This window comes from Cololabis saira, chromosome 17, assembly GCF_033807715.1.
Source record: "Cololabis saira isolate AMF1-May2022 chromosome 17, fColSai1.1, whole genome shotgun sequence".
Lineage (NCBI taxonomy): Eukaryota > Metazoa > Chordata > Actinopteri > Beloniformes > Belonidae > Cololabis > Cololabis saira.
In genome coordinates this window covers 3,190,613-3,211,725 of record NC_084603.1, presented here as the reverse complement: position 1 = coordinate 3,211,725, position 21,113 = coordinate 3,190,613, and the positions used below count along the sequence as shown (strand labels likewise).

The following is a 21,113-nucleotide window of genomic DNA, read 5'->3' as shown; positions in this document are numbered from 1 at the left end:
AAAGCAGCTGTTTTCCCAGAACAATCCCTTTTCTGTTTTCAGTTCAAATTACTATCAAGACCTTGATATTAACAGAAAAAATACCAATTTTACGCAATGCAAACATGATATCTGCAAAAAAAAATGAAGACTTTTGTTGCCATGAAATGTAGAAGTTGCTGTGACCTTGAAGAGTTGGTTCACTTGTGAAAGGCTCGTATGTCGTCTTTAAGGGACAAAAGGATTCAGATAGAATTGATCAATTATGCTAAACGTAAAGGTCGTAGAGTCACGTCCTCCTACAGAGGACAAAAGTGAACGACATTATCACAGTCGATATGTTTAAAGTCCGTGCAAATAACCGTCAGCTTTAGAGTATCAACAGTACACTGCAAAAACTCCAAATCTTAACAAGAATATTTGTCTTATTTCTAGTCAAAATGTCTCATTTTTAGTCAAAAACTCTCATTACACTTAAAACAAGACTCATTACCAGAAAAAATACTTATTTGACAATTTTCACCTGTTTCAAGTAAATCTTCACTTGAAATAAGTAGAAAAATCTGCCAGTGAAACAAGATTTTTTTGCTTGTAACCTGTTGTGAAACAGGTGAAAATTGTCAAATAACAAGTTATTTTTCTGGTTGTATATTTCTGTCTATTCTGCACTGCAAAAACTCAAAATCTTAACAAGAATATTTGTCTTATTTCTAGTCAAAATGTCTCATTTTTAGTCAAAAACTCTCATTACACTTAAAACAAGAGTCATTACCAGAAAAATAACACGTTATTTTTATTTTATTTTTTTCATTTTATTAGTTTGCACACAATAAAAGTAACACTTACAATCAAAATAATAAAACAAATGTGACAGGAGAGGTCAAAAAGCCAACAGGCTTATGCAGCGAATACTCTCCTCAATTGTTATTTGACAATTTTCACCTGTTTCAAGTAAATTTTCACTTGAAATAAGTAGAAAAATCTGCCAATGTAACAAGATTTATCTTCTTATTACAAGCTAAAAAATCTTGTTCCACTGGCAGATTTTTCTACTTATTATAAATGAAAATCTACTTGAAACAGGTGAATATTGTTGTTTTTTCCAGTGTAATGAGAGTTTTTTTTAATAAATAAATATTAATAAATATTAGACATTTTAACTAGAAAATAAGAAAAATATTTTTAAATAAAATATTTTATGAATAAATAAATATTTTCTCATTTTTAGTCAAAAACTCTCATTACACATAAAACAAAAGTAATTACCAAAACAAAATAACTTATTTAACAATTTGACAATTTTCACCTGTTTCAAGTCAATTTTCACTTGAAATAAGTAGAAAAATCTGCCAGTGGAACAATATTTTTTTTGCTTGTAATGAGAAGATAAATCTTGTTTCATTGGCAGATTTTTCTACTTATTTCAAGTGAAATAAATTTACTTGAAACAGGTGAAAATGGTCAAATAAGTTATTTTTCTGGTAATGACTTTTGTTTTAAGTGTAATGAGATTTTTCAACTACAAATGAGACATTTTAACTAGAAATAAGACAAATATTCTTGTTAAGATTTTGAATTTTTGCAGTGTATTTCTTTGATCACAGACACTGCTCAAAACTCCAATTTAAACGACACAGTTGCTTTGTTTCTTCCCGTCATTTGTCCTAATTTGAAGTCTTTTCTCGCTCCTTGGCGAGTCTTTAAAGCGCCCGAGTGCATCAGGGGACGTGTTTAGCTTTTTAGCTGGAAGGATTTTTGCCTGATATCTAATGAGGGAACCTGAGTGTATGTTTGGAAAGTGTGACGGCGCGGCTCCGTGTTTAATTAGATTCCCTGGATAAAGAGAGGCCGATGCTCGGCGCTCTTATCAGGACCGATCCAGGCTCCCACAGAGAACACAGAGATAAAGAGATTTAAGGAGTGTGACATTGCAAACACCGGGGTTTTTCTCAGAACCAGACCCAGCGACAGCTGTGTGCCGTCGTCAAGGAGTTTATGCTTACAGAGTCCCTTTTTCCATTTTATTAGCACGACACCACAGGATGCTCCATCCCAGAAGAAAGTCAAGTCAAAAGCACGTTTGCACTGTAAAGATTAGAGATTAAAGTTTTTAGTTTTATTTGTTAATGCACAGTACTCGAGTTGTAAAAAAGAATCAGGGGGGATGGAGGATTTTATCATATGGGGACAGATAATTTGTGCTGATTACAAATAATATAATATATTACAAATAATAGCAGTGACCAAAACACCTGCAGAAATACTGCAGGAATGACATAGCAGCTTATTTATTTATTCTTCCGTATAAACTTCGGGGCGTAACTAGTCCTGCAGCTTTGAGAAAACGCGAAAAGTAAAAACGTAGAAACGTGCGCCGTTAGCTGGAATCGAGTGGTATGACTTTTATTAGCAAGTGGTGCGCACGTTTTTCGCAACGTGCGAAAACGTGCGCTTTTTCGGCCATCCGGAACGCATTGGGAGAACTTTGGGGCCTCACCACTCGCACACCGTTACTCGAAAAATTCTGAACCGATTTAGAAAGTTGTAGGCCCTGAATTTAACTACAGTCCTGTGAATTTTCAGAGCGATCGCACAAATAGTTTTTGCACGAAGTGCAAAAACATTTCCAAATTTCCAAACTAATGGGGAGATTTTCCCATGTAAGTGAATGGGGCAGAATGTCACACTGTGGCTGGAAGGAGGTAAAAAAAAAGCAAAAATTCACCTTTTTTCTGAGTCACCTAACTTTCTCATACCTGCACGTAGAAATGTCATTCAAACTTCAAAACAGAGGAAAACCTTTCTTCTCTCCAAAACACCAAACAGTTTCTTCCTAAGATGTACACTTTACAAAATATGAACACACAAGCGAGGACTGGAAATCACTTTTTCGTCAAATCTAGAGTGCGGAATTCAGTTGGTAGAGTGTGAGAAACAGCAAAAAATAACCCAAATTTTTATTTGTAACTCGAGCTCACGGCCAATCCGTAAAAAGGGGACAAATAATTTTTGGTCAGAACGTAGACATAGGTGTTGGGATTCATAAAATGTGACTTTGACAGGCGGGGTATGCACAAAATTTAAACGGGGGGGGGGGCAATACCTGTCTCAGTCCCCATTCACTGTAGTGTAATCAAACGTTTTCTTCAAAAGAATCTCACTCTGTCTTCGCATTGAGCTTACTCACTCATTTTAAGGAATATCTGAATAAAATTAAGATTGTCAGAATCTGCCGGCTTCCGTGTCTCTTGCGATGTTTTCGTTTTTCTGCTACGAGCTACGGTTTGATCACAAATCGGAGTGATTTGTCAGAACCCAAAATCAGGCTTAACCGGAAGGTTCTGTGTGCTGAGTCCCCCCCCCCCCCCCCCCCCCCCCCCCCCTCTCCCGTGGCACTTCAAAATTTCCAGGGAATTTTGTGTCTAGTTATTATTATTCTTCCGACGATAGGAGGGCCTTTTTGCCCCCCTAAAGGTGCCCTAAAAGTCACCAAATTTTGCATGCAAGCCAGGCCTGACGAAAAGTTTGATATTTGCATTAATGGGCGTGGCCTAATGGCTCAACAGCGCCCCCTGGAAAACTTTGTGCCTCAAGCCCCACAATATGGTTTGACGTACATGCACGAAAATCGCTACACACCTGTATCATGTCACAACTTAAAGAAAAGTCTCTTGCCGCCATGGCCGAAACCGAACAGGAAGTCGGCCATTTTTAATTAATCGTGTCATTTTGGCTAAATTTATGCCATTTCTTCAGCCGCTTCAGAGCCCAAACCGTAATGTGCAGGTGTGTTAAACATCAAAATGTGCGTCTCCATCCTGCGACAACGCGCATTACTTTTCTCTTTCAAAAGCGTTACCGTGGCGACGATAGACGCCAAAAAGCCTGCCCCCCCCCCCCTTCATCTGATTGGTCCATATTTGATAGTTCCCCAAAAGTCACCAAATTTTGCACGCAAGCCAGGCCTGGCGATAAATTTGATATTTGATAACAACAATTTTCACCTGTTTCAAGTAGATTTTCACTTGAAATAAGTAGAAAAATCTGCCAGTGGAACAAGATTTTTTTGCTTTTAAGGAGAAGATAAATCTTGTCCCACTTGCAGATTTTTCTACTTATTTCAAGTGAAAATGGTCAAATAAGTTATTTTTCTGGTGTTATTTTTCTGGTGATGACTCTAAATGTTGAAATAGCAGTAAAACCACATTCATTGATGAAATGACATAAGGGATGGAAAGGAGGTATGGCAGTTTTACAGGGGGGATGATTTGGACCGTTTTTATTTCAGGGGGGATGATTTGGACCGTTTTTATTTCAGGGGGGGATGCCATCCCCCCTCAATTCCAGTACTGTTAATGCAGCTCTGTTCTGATTTTCCCGGAACAATCCCTCATCCATGTGGTGATATCAGTATTTAATGAGTGACAGTTATCGATGTCTGAGGGATCAGAGACCACACATGTCCGGTTCAGGCTTGAACCCTTGAGGCGCTGATAATTTAATGACACCATGTGCTGTAGAGGAAGAAACATGCCAATCCCTTCCTTATCTAATATATTTGTCGATAAAGTAGTGATCTTCTTCCCGTATTTGCTCCTGAAAACTCATTTTGGTTTTGAGTCACACCATCGTTGCTTGTTTAAATGCTCCGCTCGAAATAACATCTTTATTCTTTTTGTAGTTTTTACTTCCTGTACTTACAGAACTTACAGTAAATGTAAAAAAGTCAACTGAAATCGTGAAGTTTCTGGCTCTTGAAAACCCCAGAAACATGTAACACTTAATGCATTTAGCAAATGTTTTGCTTTTGCACCTTTTCACTGCAAAAACTCAAAATCTTACCAGGAATATTTGTCTTATGTCTAGTTAAAATGTCTAATTTTTAGTTAAAAAATCTCATTACACTTAAAACAAGAGTCATTGCCAGAAAAAGAACGTAGTATTTGACAATTTTCACCTGTTTCAAGTAAATTTTCACTTGAAATAAGTCGAAAAATCTGCCAGTGGGACAAGATTTATCTTCTCATTACAAGCAAAAAAATCTTGTTCCACTGGCAGATTTTTCGACTTATTTTTTTTTTAAACTGGAGCTTTTTCAAAAATGTTTGACCTTTTTTTTCCTTTTTTAAAGTCTTTTTTTCCCTTTTTTCTTTTTTCCTTTCCTTTTTAATCTCGACATTTCTACTTTTTTCTTGACATTTTGACTTTTTTATCGACATTTTGACTTTTTTCAAGATTTATCTTTTCATTACAAGCAAAAAAATCTTGTTCCACTGGCAGATTTTTCTACTTATTTCAAGTGAAAATCTACTTGAAACAGGTGAAAATTGTTGATTTTTCCTGTGATGAGTCTTGTTTTAAGTGTAATGAGATTTCTTTTGAATAAAAATAAGACATTTTAACTAGAAATAAGACAAATATTCTTAAGATTTTGAGTTTTTTCAGTGTTGCTCTTTTCTCTTTTCTGCACTACGAAGCCTTCGCTGCTTCTAGCATCGTTGGCAAATGGAGAGCCTCGTATTTTGTTAAAAACTGGCACAAGGAAGCAAGACTTATACCTGCCGTGTAAACGTGTGTTGTCTAATCTAATGTCTGCAACGTTTCCTCTCGCAGAGGCGGAGACGTACACAAACACAAAGCTGAACTTCGACCACAAACTGCAGGACTGGAGCTCTGAATCTGGACTCATGACCTTTACCAGGTAAATAAACTCACACTGGTTTATCTCAGAGCTGCACGTCCTCATTTACATACTATACTTACAGAAGAATGTATTGATCATGCTTCCCCCGCTGCTCTTGCGTGTAAAACACACGTGGACTGGGAGGAAGATAAACGCGCCGTCAGCGCGCCGTCTGACTGAGTTAGTTGCTAATTGGTCGTCCTTGAGGTAAAAGTGACACACAATTTACAATCCAATTAACACTGAAACAGCCGCGGGCCTTTTTACTTGCGTGGATTAACATACCCATGCAGTTAATTATTAACACAGTGTGCAAAAGCAGAAACTCTTGTTTAATTTGTTCCGAGTTCTTAAATTGAATCGAGTCTTATCTTCAGTCTTAAAATATCCACGACCGATGCCTGTGCTGCCTTTCCTGCTTCCTGTTTCCTGTTTTTTTTCCGTGCCTTACAGTACCCGGCTAAAAAGGGAGATTATGAATCACTCTGTGATTATCGCCGCCGTAAACAAACACTTAAATGCATTTGAATTCATTCAGCTTTCATGTGAGGGCTCCCAACGCCTCCCTCACTGCAAAAACTCAAAATCTTAACAAGAATATTTGTCTTATTTCTAATCAAATCAAATCAAATCAAACTTTATTTATATAGCACTTTTCCTACAAATAATGAAACACAAAGTGCTTAACAGAAAAAAAAACAGGAAAAAACAAATAAACATAAAACTTATTAATGCCCCCCCTCCCTGCAGACAAAAGCACACTACAATTCACCTAAATTCCTAAATTACACACACAGACACGCACGCAGACACATGGTGTAGACATGGCTAGGCACAGAGGATCCAGGTGACGATTCTAGTTAAAATGTCTAATTTTTAGTCAAAAAAATCTCATTACACTTAAAACAAGAATCATTACCAGAAAAATAACTTTTTATTTGACAATTTTCACCTGTTTCAAGTAAATTTTCACTTGAAATAAGTAGAAAAATCTACCAGTGGAACAAGATTTCTTTGCTTGTAATGAGAAGATAAATCTTGTTCCACTGGCAGATTTTTTCTACTTATTTCAAGTGAAAATCTACTTGAAACAGGTGAAAATTGTCAAATAAGTTATTTTTCTGGTCTTGTTTTAAGTGTAATGAGATTTTTTTGACTAAAAATTTGACATTTTAACTAGAAATAAGAAAACCGAGTTTGAGTTTTAATTCATTACCAGAAAAATAACTTGAAATAAGTAGAAAAAATCTGCCAGTGGAACAAGATTTATCTTTTCATTACAAGCAAAAAAAATCGTGTTCCACTGGCAGATTTTTCTACTTATTTTAAGTGAAAATTTACTTGAAACTGGTGAAAATTGTCAAATAAGTTATTTTTCCGTTGATGAGTCTTGTTTTAAATGTAATGAGATTTATTTGACTAAAAATGAGACTTTTTAACTAGAAATAAGACAAATATTCTTGTTAGGATTTTTTTGTTTTTGCAGTGCAGAATAGACAGAAATATATAACCAGAAAAATAACTTGTTATTTGACAATTTTCACGTTTCAAGTAAATTTTCACTTGAAATAAGTAGAAAAATCTGCCAGTGGGACAAGATTTATCTTCTCATTACAAGCAAAAAATTATTGTTCCACTGGCAGATTTTTCTACTTATTTCAAGTGAAAATCTACTTGAAACAGGTGAAAATTGTCAAATAAATAAGTCATATTTCTGGTAATGACTCTTGTTTTAAGTGTAATGAGATTTTTTGACTAAAAATGAGACATTTTAACTCGAAACAAGACAAGATTTTGAGTTTTTGCAGCGTACAACCAATGCGTATGCTGCCTTTCCTGCTTCCTGTTTTTTTTTCCCGTGCTAAAAACGGAGATTATGAATCACTCTGTGATTATCGCCGCCGTAAACAAACGCTGAAATGCATTTGAATTCATCCAGCTTTCATGTGAGGGCAACACATATGGTGGTGGTGCATGTTTACCCTCTTTGTGTTTGCTTCCTCCGCCTCGTAGGCTACAACAGTTGTGATAACAGCGTTTCCTCCGACCGAAAACAGCCCAGGAAATGCACAGATGGGTGTCAGCATGAATTAGATGTAAATGACTTATTCTCCTACGCTCCAGCGATAATCCACTTTAATGATCTTATAACTTGTTAATGAGGAAATGTGAGATCATTATGCTGAGATTCAGGTGCATAAACAGTGCAATTCCTCTAGAAACTAGATCAGGGGTGTTCAACCCGGGGGTCTGCGACCCCTACGAGGGCCGCAGAGGTCCTGCAGGGGGTCCTGCAACTTAAAAAGAAATTAAAGCTGCAAGCAGCGATGAACGGGCCCTCTCGCCTGTAGTTTTCACCAATAAAAGTCGAGTACTCAAAACCGAGTCCGATGACACCACCCACGCATCTTTATGTCAAACCGTTCAAAAGTTATGGCAGAGAATAGGGACAATCAAATATCGACCAATCAGAAGAAGGGGCGGGGCTAATTCAGGCCAAATGAAGGTCAAGTACTCAATACCGAGTCCGATGACACCACCCACGAGTCTTTATGTCAAACCATTCAAAAGTTATGGCAGAAAGTAGGAACTATCAAATATGAACCAACCAGATGAAGGGGGGGTGCGCTTTTTGGCATCTAGCGTTGCCACGGTAACGCTTTTGACTGAGAAAAAAATGCACATCTTCGCAGGATGGAGACTCACATTTTGATGTATAACACACCTGGGTGCACGATACGGTACAGGCCGTATTAACTGCTGAAGGAATGGCATAAATTGCACCAAAATGACATGATTAATTCAAAATGGCCAACGTCCTGTTGGGTTTCGGCCGTGGCGCCAAGAGACCTTTCTTTAAGTCGTGACATGATACAGGTGTGTACCGATTTTCGTGGATGTACGTCAAACCGTATTGTGGGGCTTGAGGCACAAAGTTTTCTAGGGGGCGCTGTTGAGCCATTTTGCCACGCCCATTAATGTAAACCATGAAATATCACATTTTTCGCCAGGCCTGGCTTGGTGCAAAATTTGGTGACTTTTGGGGCACGTTTAGGGGGAAAAAAGGCCCTCCTTTCGTCGGAAAAATACAAAAAAAACGAGGAAAAAAAAAAAATCTAAATTATTACTGGGAATCAGAACAGACGGGCGGTCGGACAGAAGGCTGAGATCGTAACGCAGGCTGGAGCGAAACGGCAGCGAGATGAAACGGCGGGAAACGACGGCCAACGGGGCCAAGGTGATCTGGCAGGGGGAGACGGGAGACGGGAGACGCTTGGATACGGCAGCAGTAATCACTCGTGTGGGGAATCAGCTGAAGCAGACGGGAGGAGGAGGGTCTGGGGGGACGAGGGGAGCAGAGGGAGGAATACGGGAGGATGTGGATGAATTTAGAGTGAGAGGTAAACCCAACTCGTCCACTGGACCGAAACATCACACGGAGGCGGGTGACGGATAACGAGGCCTGCTGGGTAATTCCATTAGCTCCAATCCAATTACCTGCTGGCCGTCTATTTTTCTTCCCCTTTTATCACGGTTGTAGAATAACGTATACAGGCAGTTAAAGCCGGTTATTGACTTTTTTTCCCCGTTGCTTTCTGCTTTACACGAGTAACACTTTCAAGTTTGCGTCGAGGAGGAAAGACATCACTGCCTGTCAATCTACAGCCAGGAAGTTGCCAGACTTCACAGAAGCAGATGTCCCAAAATATTCCCCCCAATACTCAGATAAACTGAAAGAGAACGAGAGAAGCTGCACAAAAGACTCAGTTAACATTTTAAAGTACAGTAATCCCTCGCTATAAATCGGTTCACCTTTCACGTCTCGCTGCTTCACGGATTTGCATTGTGCATCGTGTTCTGCATTCTGATTGGCTAAACAGTGTCCCCGCTTCTTCACTTCCTGTGTGTCAATAACGTTACGGTTTAATATGTACGTGTACGTAAAACTACGAAAGAGTATTAGGGCCATGCAGGAGAAAAAATATTTGAGAGGGAAGATTTTTTCTTATTGTGCACTTTGAGAAAAAAGTCGAAATGTCGAGAAAAAAGTCGAAATGTTGAGATCAATGTTGAAATACAATTTCAAGAATAAAGTCGAAATTTTGCCATTGTTCTCAACATTTCAACTTTATTCACAAAATTTCACCTTTTTTCTCAACATTTCGACTTTTTCTCAAAATTGCACTTCAACATTATTCTGGACATTTTGACTTTTTTCTCTGTGACGACATCTCGGCACGTCCAATAGGAGAGAAGGGAGAAGAGAGAGAAGGTGTCACGAATTGTTTGTTGAGGACCAAAACGCAGGAGAGCAGGAGTTCACAAAAGCTGGATTTATTCAGCAAAACCAAAAACAAACCAAAAGCACTGCTGAGCAGGATCAAAAAAGGCAGAACAAAGACAGGAATCCAAAACTAGACGAGGAGACATGGATGGAGGAAACAGTACGGACCAGCGAGGAGCAGGGGAAAGACAAGACTAGATATAACAGGGGATAACGAGACACAGGTGACGACAATCAGGGCAGATGGAAACAGGAGGGACAGAACTGAAAACTCAAGCTGGGGGAAATGTGAAACCCTGACAGAAGGGAGAAGGGAGAAAGTTGTGTCCAATAGGAGGTGGTGGAATCTCTGCGCCGACTCTTCTCCTTGTGCCGCGGTCGCACATACACATGAATGGAGTTGTGTCGGTTGCTGTGTGGATTCTGTTCTCACTGCAAACGAACCGCTCCAGGTCTGGAATGGAAGCGAGCCGAGATCTGAACCCTAACCTCTCCTAGGAGAACCTAACCCTAACCTCTCCTAGGAGAACCTAACCCTAACCTCTCCTAGGAGAACCTAACCCTAACCTCTCCTAGGAGATCCTAACCCTAACCTCTCCTAGGAGAACCTAACCCTAACCTCTCCTAGGAAATCCTAACCCTAACCTCTCCTAGGAGAACCTAACCTCTCCTAGGAGATCCTAACCCTAACCTCTCCTAGGAGATCCTAACCCTAACCCTAACCTCTCCTAGGAGATCCTAACCCTAACCTCTCCTAGGAGATCCTAACCCTAACCTCTCCTAGGAGAACCTAACCCTAACCTCTCCTAGGAGAACCTAACCCTAACCTCTCCTAGGAGAACCTAACCCTAACCTCTCCTAGGAGAACCTAACCCTAACCTCTCCTAGGAGAAGCTAACCCTAACCTCTCCTAGGCGATCTCGACTAGCTTGTTTTGTGCCGCATCCGAGCACGATTGCTGTGTTCACATGTACCAGGGATCGGCAACCCAAAATGTTTTAGAGCCATATTGGACCAAAAACACAAAAAACAAATATGTCTGGAGCCGCAAAAAATGAAAAGTCTTGTATCAGCCTTAGAATGAAGGCAAATGTCGAGGAAAAAAGGCGAAATGACGAGAAAAAGTTGAGGTGTCAAGAAAAAAGTCACAATTTCGAGAAAAAAGTCAAAATGTCGAGATTAAAAAGGAAAGGAAAAAGGAAGAAAAAAGGAAAAAGAAGAAAAAAAGGAAAAAAAAGGAAAAAAATGAAGGAAAAAAAGGAAAAAAGAAGAAAAAAAAAGTGAAAAACAGAAAAAAAGAAGAAAAAATATGGGCTCAAATTAAAGCCATAAGTATTTTGTATCTGTAAATAAACTTTGTACTTGTAGAAATATCTTGTGCGTGTGCAAAAAATATTTGTACTTGCAAAAAATATTTGTACTTGTAGAAATATTTTGTGCATGTAAAACATTTTTGTAGCTGTGGAATTAATTTGTTTGTGAGCAACATTGGATATACAAAGCTACAAACTTTTTTTTACAAAAGCTATAAACTTTCTTTACAACTACGAATTATGGCGAATTATGGCACTGTTTTGATGTGCCAATAATAGGAGCCAATCAGCAATCTTTGGCACGGGTTTCAAAGCGTTTCTGGAGAGATAATAAAAGGAAAAAAGGAAAGGAGAAAAAAGGTCCATGTTTCGGAACAACTGCTCCAAACGGGACAGGTACCCGGGGGGCAAGTCCCCTCTTTTCTTAGTGTGCTGCATTTGCCCTGCTATAAAAGGTAATCCACCAGAAATAATACCTATGACCCAGTAGGAACACAACCTATATGGACTACCTGGCCAATTTTTTGCTGGAAATTCAATATGGCCACCTTAATATTGGCCACTTATCAAAACATAGCTTGGTGATAACTTTTGAACCAAATGGGCTAGAAATGCAAACTTGGTGTCTGTCTCATGGTTTCAGAGCATGAGAAAACCATTGGAATACTTATTTTTATGATTGGGTGTATCTGGACCTTTAATTTGCATATTTCCAACACGGACACCCCTGAAAAGGAGCTTTTCTATGGATTGTTATAGTGACAGCTAACTGTTATGGCAAATAATCTGCTTTTTAAGCAATGTCAACACATTTGGTCAGTTTGAGAATTCATTTCTATGTTGTCAATATGGCTGCAGTCATAATAAATAATGTATGGTATTACGGGCAAAATGGGTCTATACAAAACCACTCACTGCAGCTGGCTCTGCAGAGCTGAAGTCAATGCTCCACCTCCACTCATCCAGCCCACACCATGAGTCTGGTTTAAGGCTGTGTAACCCGCGATGCAGAGATGGTAGTCAAGGTCATGGCAGCAGTGGAGACTAACCCGTTTACAGTGACAACACCATCCATAATCAACATATCTACGGGACAGTGTGCTGATTGTACAGTCAAGGATGACTTGATCCGTGTCAAAGAACTGGGTCTGAAGGCATTGTGTGAGTCACTGTCCAGTGATCAGAAAAAGACAAGTATAATGAAGCTCAACACTTTCCACACGCAAAACACCAAATCCAAAAAGTGTAAGGGGAAAATCTTCAGCACCTGGCAAGAGCAATGAAATAACTGCCCTCCTGCGCATGACCCAAATCATAGCCAGTGGTGGAGAACTCAACATCGTTGACTTTATAGGCAACCACGAGTGCAGTGACTTCCCCCCTTCTCTCTTCCAGGAAGATGGCAGGATGAGAACAGGTACCAAGGCAAGCCTTGTGAAGGTCCTGAAAGAAGAGACCAATGTTGCATGCGTCCCTGACCTGCCTAAAGAACACCGAAAAACAGCAGTAGTTGTTGATGCCATGTATGCCATACGCCATTGGTCTTTCCTGAAAGCTGAAACGTTTGGAACAATCGCTGGGCGATATCATAGTCTGCTACTGAATGATGTGCCTGCCGGCACAGAGATTATTCACTTCTGCTGTGACCGGTACAGTGGACCAAGTCTTAAGACACCTGAGCAAGAGTACAGATATGCTCGACCAAAACCTGCCAAAGAATATCAGGTCAGCAAGCATTACACAGCTTTAGGGACCTTTAGGGTCCGGAGCCGGGTCCGACACCAGCCCTGGTCCAACTGGACCCTGAAAGTCGTGATTCTTCTTCAGAGCGTCTAGAAACCTGGTTTTCTGCAGGTTCTAATAAACATGGGCTTTAAAACTTCTATTAAAGCAACAATTCTACTTCCTGTTAGTGCATGTAAACGTACTGAGTGTGTACTACATACTGCATACTACATACTACATACTGCATACTGCATACTGCATACTACATACTGCATACTGCATACTGCATACTACATACTGCATACTACATACTGCATACTACATAATGCATACTGCATACTACATACTGCATACTACATACTGCATACTACATACTACATACTGCATACTGCATACTACATACTGCATACTACAAACTGCATCTTACATACCGTATACTACATACTGCATACTACATACTGCATACTACATACTGCATACTGCATACTACATACTGCATACTACAAACTGCATACTACATACTGCATACTACATACTGCATACTACATACTACATACCGTATACTACATACTGCATACTACATACTGCATCTTACATACCATATACTACATATTGCATACTACATACTGCATACTACATACTGTATACTACGTACTGCATACTACATACCTATACTACATGCCGTATACTACATACTGCATCTTACATACCGTATACTACATACTGCATACTACATACCGTATACTACATATTGCATACTACATACTGCATCTTACATACCGTATACTACATACTGCATACTACATACTGCATCTTACATACCGTATACTACATATTGCATACTACATATTGCATCTTACATACCGTATACTACATATTGCATACTACATACTGCATCTTACATACCGTATACTACATATTGCATACTACATACTGCATCTTACATACCGTATACTACATATTGCATACTACATACCGCATATTACATATTGCATACTACATACTGCATACTACATACCGCATATTACATATTGCATACTACATATTGCATACTACATACCGTATACTACATACTGCATCTTACATACTGCATACTACATACCGTATACTACATATTGCATACTACATACTGCATACTACATACCGTATACTACATATTGCATACTACATACTGCATACTACATACCGTATACTACATATTGCATACTACATACCGCATATTACATATTGCATACTACATACTGCATACTACATACCGCATATTACATATTGCATACTACATATTGCATACTACATACCGTATACTACATACTGCATCTTACATACTGCATACTACATACCGTATACTACATATTGCATACTACATACTGCATACTACATACCGTATACTACATATTGCATACTACATACTGCATACTACATACCGTATACTACATACTGCATCTTACATACCGCATATTACATATTGCATACTACATACTGCATACTACATACTGTATACTACATATTGCATACTACATACTGCATACTACATACCGTATACTACATACTGCATCTTACATACTGCATACTACATACCGTATACTACATATTGCATACTTCATACGACATACTACATACTACATACTGCATACTACATACCATATACTACATATTGCATACTACATACCGCATATTACATATTGCATACTACATACTACATACTGCATACTACATACCGTATACTACATATTGCATACTACATACTGCATACTACATACCGTATACTACATATTGCATACTACATACTGCATACTACATACCGTATACTACATATTGCATACTACATACCGCATATTACATATTGCATACTACATACTACATACTGCATACTACATACCGTATACTACATATTGCATACTACATACTGCATACTACATACCGTATACTACATATTGCATACTACATACCGCATATTACATATTGCATACTACATACTACATACTGCATACTACATACCGTATACTACATATTGCATACTACATACTGCATACTACATACCGCATATTACATATTGCATACTACATACTACATACTGCATACTACATACCGTATACTACATACTGCATCTTACATACCGCATATTACATATTGCATACTACATACTGCATACTACATACCGTATACTACATATTGCATACTACATACCGTATACTACATACTGCATACTACATACTGCATACTACATACTTATACTACATACTACATACATACCGTATACTACATACTGCATCTTACATACTGCATACTACATACCGTATACTACATATTGCATACTTCATACGACATACTACATACTACATATTGCATACTACATACCGTATACTACATACTGCATCTTACATACCGTATACTACATACTGCATACTACATACTGCATACTACATACCGTATAATACATAGTGCATACTACATACTGCATACTACATAACGTATACTACATATTGCATACTACATACTGCATACTACATACTGTATACTACATATTGCATACTACATACCGTATACTACATATTGCATACTACATACTGCATACTACATACCGTATACTATGTACTGCATCTTACATACCGTATACTACATATTGCATACTACATACTACATACCGTATACTACATATTGCATACTACATACTGCATACTAAATACCGTATACTACATATTGCATACTACATACTGCATACTACATACCGTATACTATGTACTGCATCTTACATACCGTATACTACATATTGCATACTACATACTGCATACTACATACCGTATACTATGTACTGCATCTTACATACCGTATACTACATATTGCATACTACATACTACATACCGTATACTACATATTGCATACTACATACTGCATACTAAATACCGTATACTACATATTGCATACTACATACTGCATACTACATACCGTATACTATGTACTGCATCTTACATACCGTATACTACATATTGCATACTACATACTACATACCGTATACTACATATTGCATCTTACATACTGCATACTACATACCGTATACTACATATTGCATACTACATATTGCATACTACATACCGTATACTACATACTGCATACTTCATACGACATACGACATACTGCATACTACATACCGTATACTACGTACTGCATCTTACATACCGTATACTACATATTGCATACTACATACTGCATACTACATATCGCATACTACATACTGCATACTACATACTGTATACTACATACCATATACTATATACTGCATACTACATACTGTATACTACATACCATATACTACATACTGCATATTACATACTACATACTGTATACTACATACCAGCCCGGGTCCGGCACCGGGTCCAGAACCGGGTCCCACACCGGGTCCGACACCAGAACCGGGTCCGACACCAGAACCGGGTCCGGCCTCGTTCGGACCAGACACAAGTCGAGCTAAAGCAGGACGGAAGTCGGACTGTTACGTCTCCTGCAGGTCGGGAAGTTCCGACCCAGTGGGTCTGCTCTCACTGCCGGGACCACCGGGACGGTTCTGGCCGGACCTGAGGGGTCAGACCCATAGACATACGTATCCTCCCATGGAGCTGCTGCGATACGTCACCGTCGCCGCCATATTGGATGTTCAAGACTGCACTGTAAAGTTTAAACTTATACAAGTAAATGGACTTATTTTCATAAAGCATCTTTCTACAAAGAAATGTACGTTTTACGTCTCATTTATTCATTCACACACGCACTAATATACTTGGGAAACAGTTAGGCACCAAATATAATATATTTAATGTTCTCAGATGGAAAATATAAGAACTTTATTGATCCCACATAGGAGTAATTCATGTTATATCAGCTATAGAGAACAAGGTAGTGTCGAAAAACTATATATATCCCCCCTCACAAAAATAAGAAAAATAGAGAAACATGTTTTCTCATCAACAAAGCATATTTTACATAAACATTTAAAATTTTTCAAGTCACAAAACCATTTTTCAATTTTTTTCAGTTATTTTATTGTCTGAAAAATGGTTCAAATGTTATTTTATTGTCTGAAAAGTGGTTCAAATATTTTGTTATTTGAAAATGTGTTTTATTATATTATATATTATAATATAATAATATATTATGTGCGTGTGTGAATGAATAAATGAGACGTAAAACATACATTTCTTTGTAGAAAGGCGCTTTATGAAAATAAGTCCATTTACTTGTATTAGTTTACAGCGCAGTCTTGAACATCCAATATGGCGGCGACGTTGACGTATCGCAGCAGCGGGCAAGAACACTCGATGCGGCGTCTACGTATATATGTCTTATATTAAGTTTATTAAAATGTCATCTTTAAGATACATTGTAGACGTTTTCTCATATTGTTTTTCTGCAATCATCCCCACAACTCTAGAAAGAATCTGAGCTAAAATGTAATTCCATACGTTATTTATGACTGCAGCCATATTGACAACATAGAAATGAATTCTCAAACTGACCAAATGTGTTGACATTGCTTAAAAAGCAGATTATTTGCCATAACAGTTAGCTGTCACTAGAAAAATCCATAGTAAAGCTCATTTTCAGGGACGTCCGTGTTGGAAATATGCAAATTAAAGGTCCAGATACACCCGATCATAAAAATAAGTATTCTAATGGTTTTCTCATGCTCTGAAACCATGAAACAGACACCAAGTTTGCATTTCTAGCCCATTTGATTCAAAAGTTATCACCAAACTATGTTTTGATAAGTGGCCAATATTAAGGCGGCCATATTGAATTTCCAGCAAAAAATTGGCCAGGTAGTCCATATAGGTTGTGTTCCTACTGGGTCATTGGTATTATTTCTGGTGGATTACCTTTTATAGCAGGGCAAATGCAGCACACTCCCCCTTGCCCCGTGGGTAAGGTGTGAAAGCACCCTTAAACGTATTGCTCTGTCTCTCTTTCGCGCCGTCTCTCTTCGCCCCCCTTCCCTGTTTTGACGCGCCTTAAACGGTTTCCAACTAGCGGACTTCAACATCTGGGTTAGAGGGTCACCGATAAACAAAAGTAAACTTGAAATAAATACAAACGATCATTTACACACCCAGCGATGCACCTGAATTTTCCCAGGCGCCTCTGTGAACGGCCCAAACTCCAAACCAGACCTTAATCCAATAAAACGGTCACGTCCACGAGGGGAGGAATCATTAAAAACATCTAAGTGAATTACCCGCCACAACACTGCACATCGGTGCCAGAAACGATTTGGCAACATGAAGCCTCATTAGACGCCTCAACAATAGTTGGAAGGAGAAGTTTGTGTTTCCAAACACATTTCCAAAGGCCCTAACATTAAAACAGCAGCCTCCGCTAAAGCGTGCTGCCACTGTGAGTTTATTCAGACGGAGGATCAGATGCAGCGTGACGGAAACACGTTTCCTCTGACACTTGAGACGACGACCAGGAGTGGTGGGAATATTGATTGTGGGTGGGAATATTGATCCTGGCTGTCCCCAGGAGTTTCTCAATGCCAGCTCACTGTACGTTTACAACTGCAATCAATGAACATCTAAATCAGGGGTCGGCAACCCGCGGCTCTAGAGCTGCATGTGGCTCTTTAGCGTCTGGAGCTTTTAAAAAATGTTTGACCTTTTTTTTCCATTTTCCTTTTTCCTTCTCTTTTTTCTTTTTTCTTTTTTTGCTTCTTTTTTCTTCTTTTTTTTCCTTTTTTTCTCTTTTTTTCTTCTTTTCTTTCTTTTTTCTTTTTTCGCTTCTTTTTTTCTTTTTTTTCTCTTTTTTTCTTCCTTTTTCCTTTCCTTTTTAATCTAGACATTTCGACTTTTTTCTCGAAATTTTGACTTTTTTCTCAACATTTCGACTTTTTTCTCGACATTTTGACTTTTTTCTCGAAATTTTGACTTTTTTCTCAACATTTTGACTTTTTTCACGAAATTTTGACTTTTTTCTCGACATTTCGACTTTTTTCTCAACATTTTGACTTTTTTCACGAAATTTTGACTTTTTTCTCGACATTTCAACTTTTTTCTTGACATTTTGACTTTTTTCTCGAGATCTTACTTCAACATTAATCTCGACATTTTGACTTTTTTCTCAAAAATTTTGACTTTTTTCTCGACATTTCGACTTTTTTCTCAACATTTTGACTTTTTTCACGAAATTTTGACTTTTTTCTCGACATTTCGACTTTTTTCTCGACATTTCGACTTTTTTCTCGAAGTGCATAATTAAAAAAAAAAATCTTTCCCCAGTTCTAACTAATATAGAAACATGCAGCATGTGTTGTCTTCATTCTAAGGCTGATAAAAGACTTAAATTCTTTGCGGCTCCAGACATATTTGTTTTTTGTGTTTTTGTTCCAATATGGCTCTAAAACATTTTGGGTTGTCGACCGCAGCTCTAAACTGTTCCATTTAATCCAAAATGCTGCAACAACTCAGTCATTATGTGGGATTGATATTGCAATAAAATAAAATAAAGACGTTTCACAATTCTAACACATTGGAGGACTTCTTTTTCCTTTGTTTTCAGTAATAAAGGAATCAAGCGCAGACGTACAGCAGTGTTTTGTCTGGGTTAAATTCAAAGCAAAATGACCAAATTCTCTCAAGATAAGCGTCCAGAAAATCTAATGAAGTTCAAAGTGTTGCTTATTGAAATATTCATCACACTCAGATACTTTTTTGTGACGATAAAGGGCCCGAGGCGAAGCATGAAGCCTGTCAGATCAGCTCTGATACTCAGATGGATCCAGAGGGGATTTGTCACGTCGTTCTTCTCTTCCGCAGGTCGGATGGATCCAGGAAGCAGGTTCAGGCCGATCTGATCGTCGGCTGCGATGGAGCTTTCTCCGCCATCCGCAAGCAGTTCCTGCGTCGCAGCCGCTTCAACTACAGCCAGACGTACATCCCTCACGGATACATGGAGCTCACGATGCCGCCCGTCAACGGAGAGGTCCGTATTCTGTACGCTGGTGACATGATCAGGGGTCAGCAACCCGCGGCTCTTTAGCGCCGCCCTAGTGGCTCCTGGAGCTTTTTAAAAAAAAAAATGTTTTTTTTCCTTTTTTTTCTTTTTTTTTCTTTTTTTCTCTTTTTTTCTTTTTTTTCCTTTTTTTCTTTTTTTAGTTTATTTTTCCATTTTTTCTTGTTTTTTTCTTTTTTTTCTGTTTTTTATTTTTTTTCTTCTTTTTTTCCTTTTTTCTTTTTCTTCTTTTTTTCCTTTTTTCTTCCTTTTTCCTTTCCTTTTTAATCTCGACATTTCGACTTTTTTCTTGAAATTTTGACTTTTTTCTCAAAATTTTGACTTTTTTCTCGACATTTCGACTTTTTTTTCAACATTTCGACTTTTTTCTTGAGATTGTACTTCAACATTAATCTCGACATTCTGACTTTTTTTCTCAAAATTTTCAACTTTTTTCTCGACATTTCGACTTTTTTCTCGACATTTCAACTTTTTTCTCAAAGTGCATAATGAAAAAAACAAATCTTCCCCCAGTTATAACTAATATAGAAACATGCAGCATGTGTTGTCTTCATTCTAAGGCTTATACTTTTCATTTTTTTTGCGGCTCCAGACATATTTGTTTTTTGTGTTTTAGGTCCAATATGGCTCTAAAACATTTTGGGTTGCCGACCCCTGGACTAGATACACAGATATTCTCCGGATCTTAGAGGGGACGAATGTGCTGAGTTTGGAGTTTTGGGTTTTTGTTCCCACCGACAAAGAACTGGTTCCTAAACCGGTTCCAAGGTAGCACCAACTCTTTGCTGGTCTAAAGGAAAGAACCGCTTACGTGGAGTTATTAAGACCAACGACAATAGAGGGAATGTGCATGACGTCCCAGATGCAACTTCACAGCAGGTTACGCCCACTGAGTGTCAGAAAGACTGAGTGACAGAAAGACTGAGTGTCAGAAAGACTGAGTGTCAGAAAGACTGAGTGACAGCGTAAACTTTCAGTTTGAGCAACTGGAAAACATCTAAAATGGGAAAGAGCTGTGGTGCGATCGACTGTACTCATAGATTTAGCAAGAAATCCGATTTTACAGACTGCCGAAAAATAAGCTTAAGAGAGACAAATGGATCACTGTAATTCACAGAAACAACTGGAT

The 21,113-nt window shown here is 38.3% G+C and overlaps 1 protein-coding gene across 2 annotated transcripts in view; it reads left to right on the top strand.

The window, feature by feature from the left end:
- LOC133464036 (kynurenine 3-monooxygenase-like) overlaps positions 1 to 21,113 on the top strand; it is a 58,438-nt gene that overhangs the window by 12,778 nt on the left and 24,547 nt on the right. For both annotated transcript variants that reach the window (XM_061745974.1, XM_061745973.1), the window contains 2 exons: positions 5,593 to 5,680; positions 19,789 to 19,954. In XM_061745974.1, the coding sequence (XP_061601958.1) occupies positions 5,593 to 5,680; positions 19,789 to 19,954 (254 nt within the window). The remainder of the gene's footprint in view (positions 1 to 5,592; positions 5,681 to 19,788; positions 19,955 to 21,113) is intronic.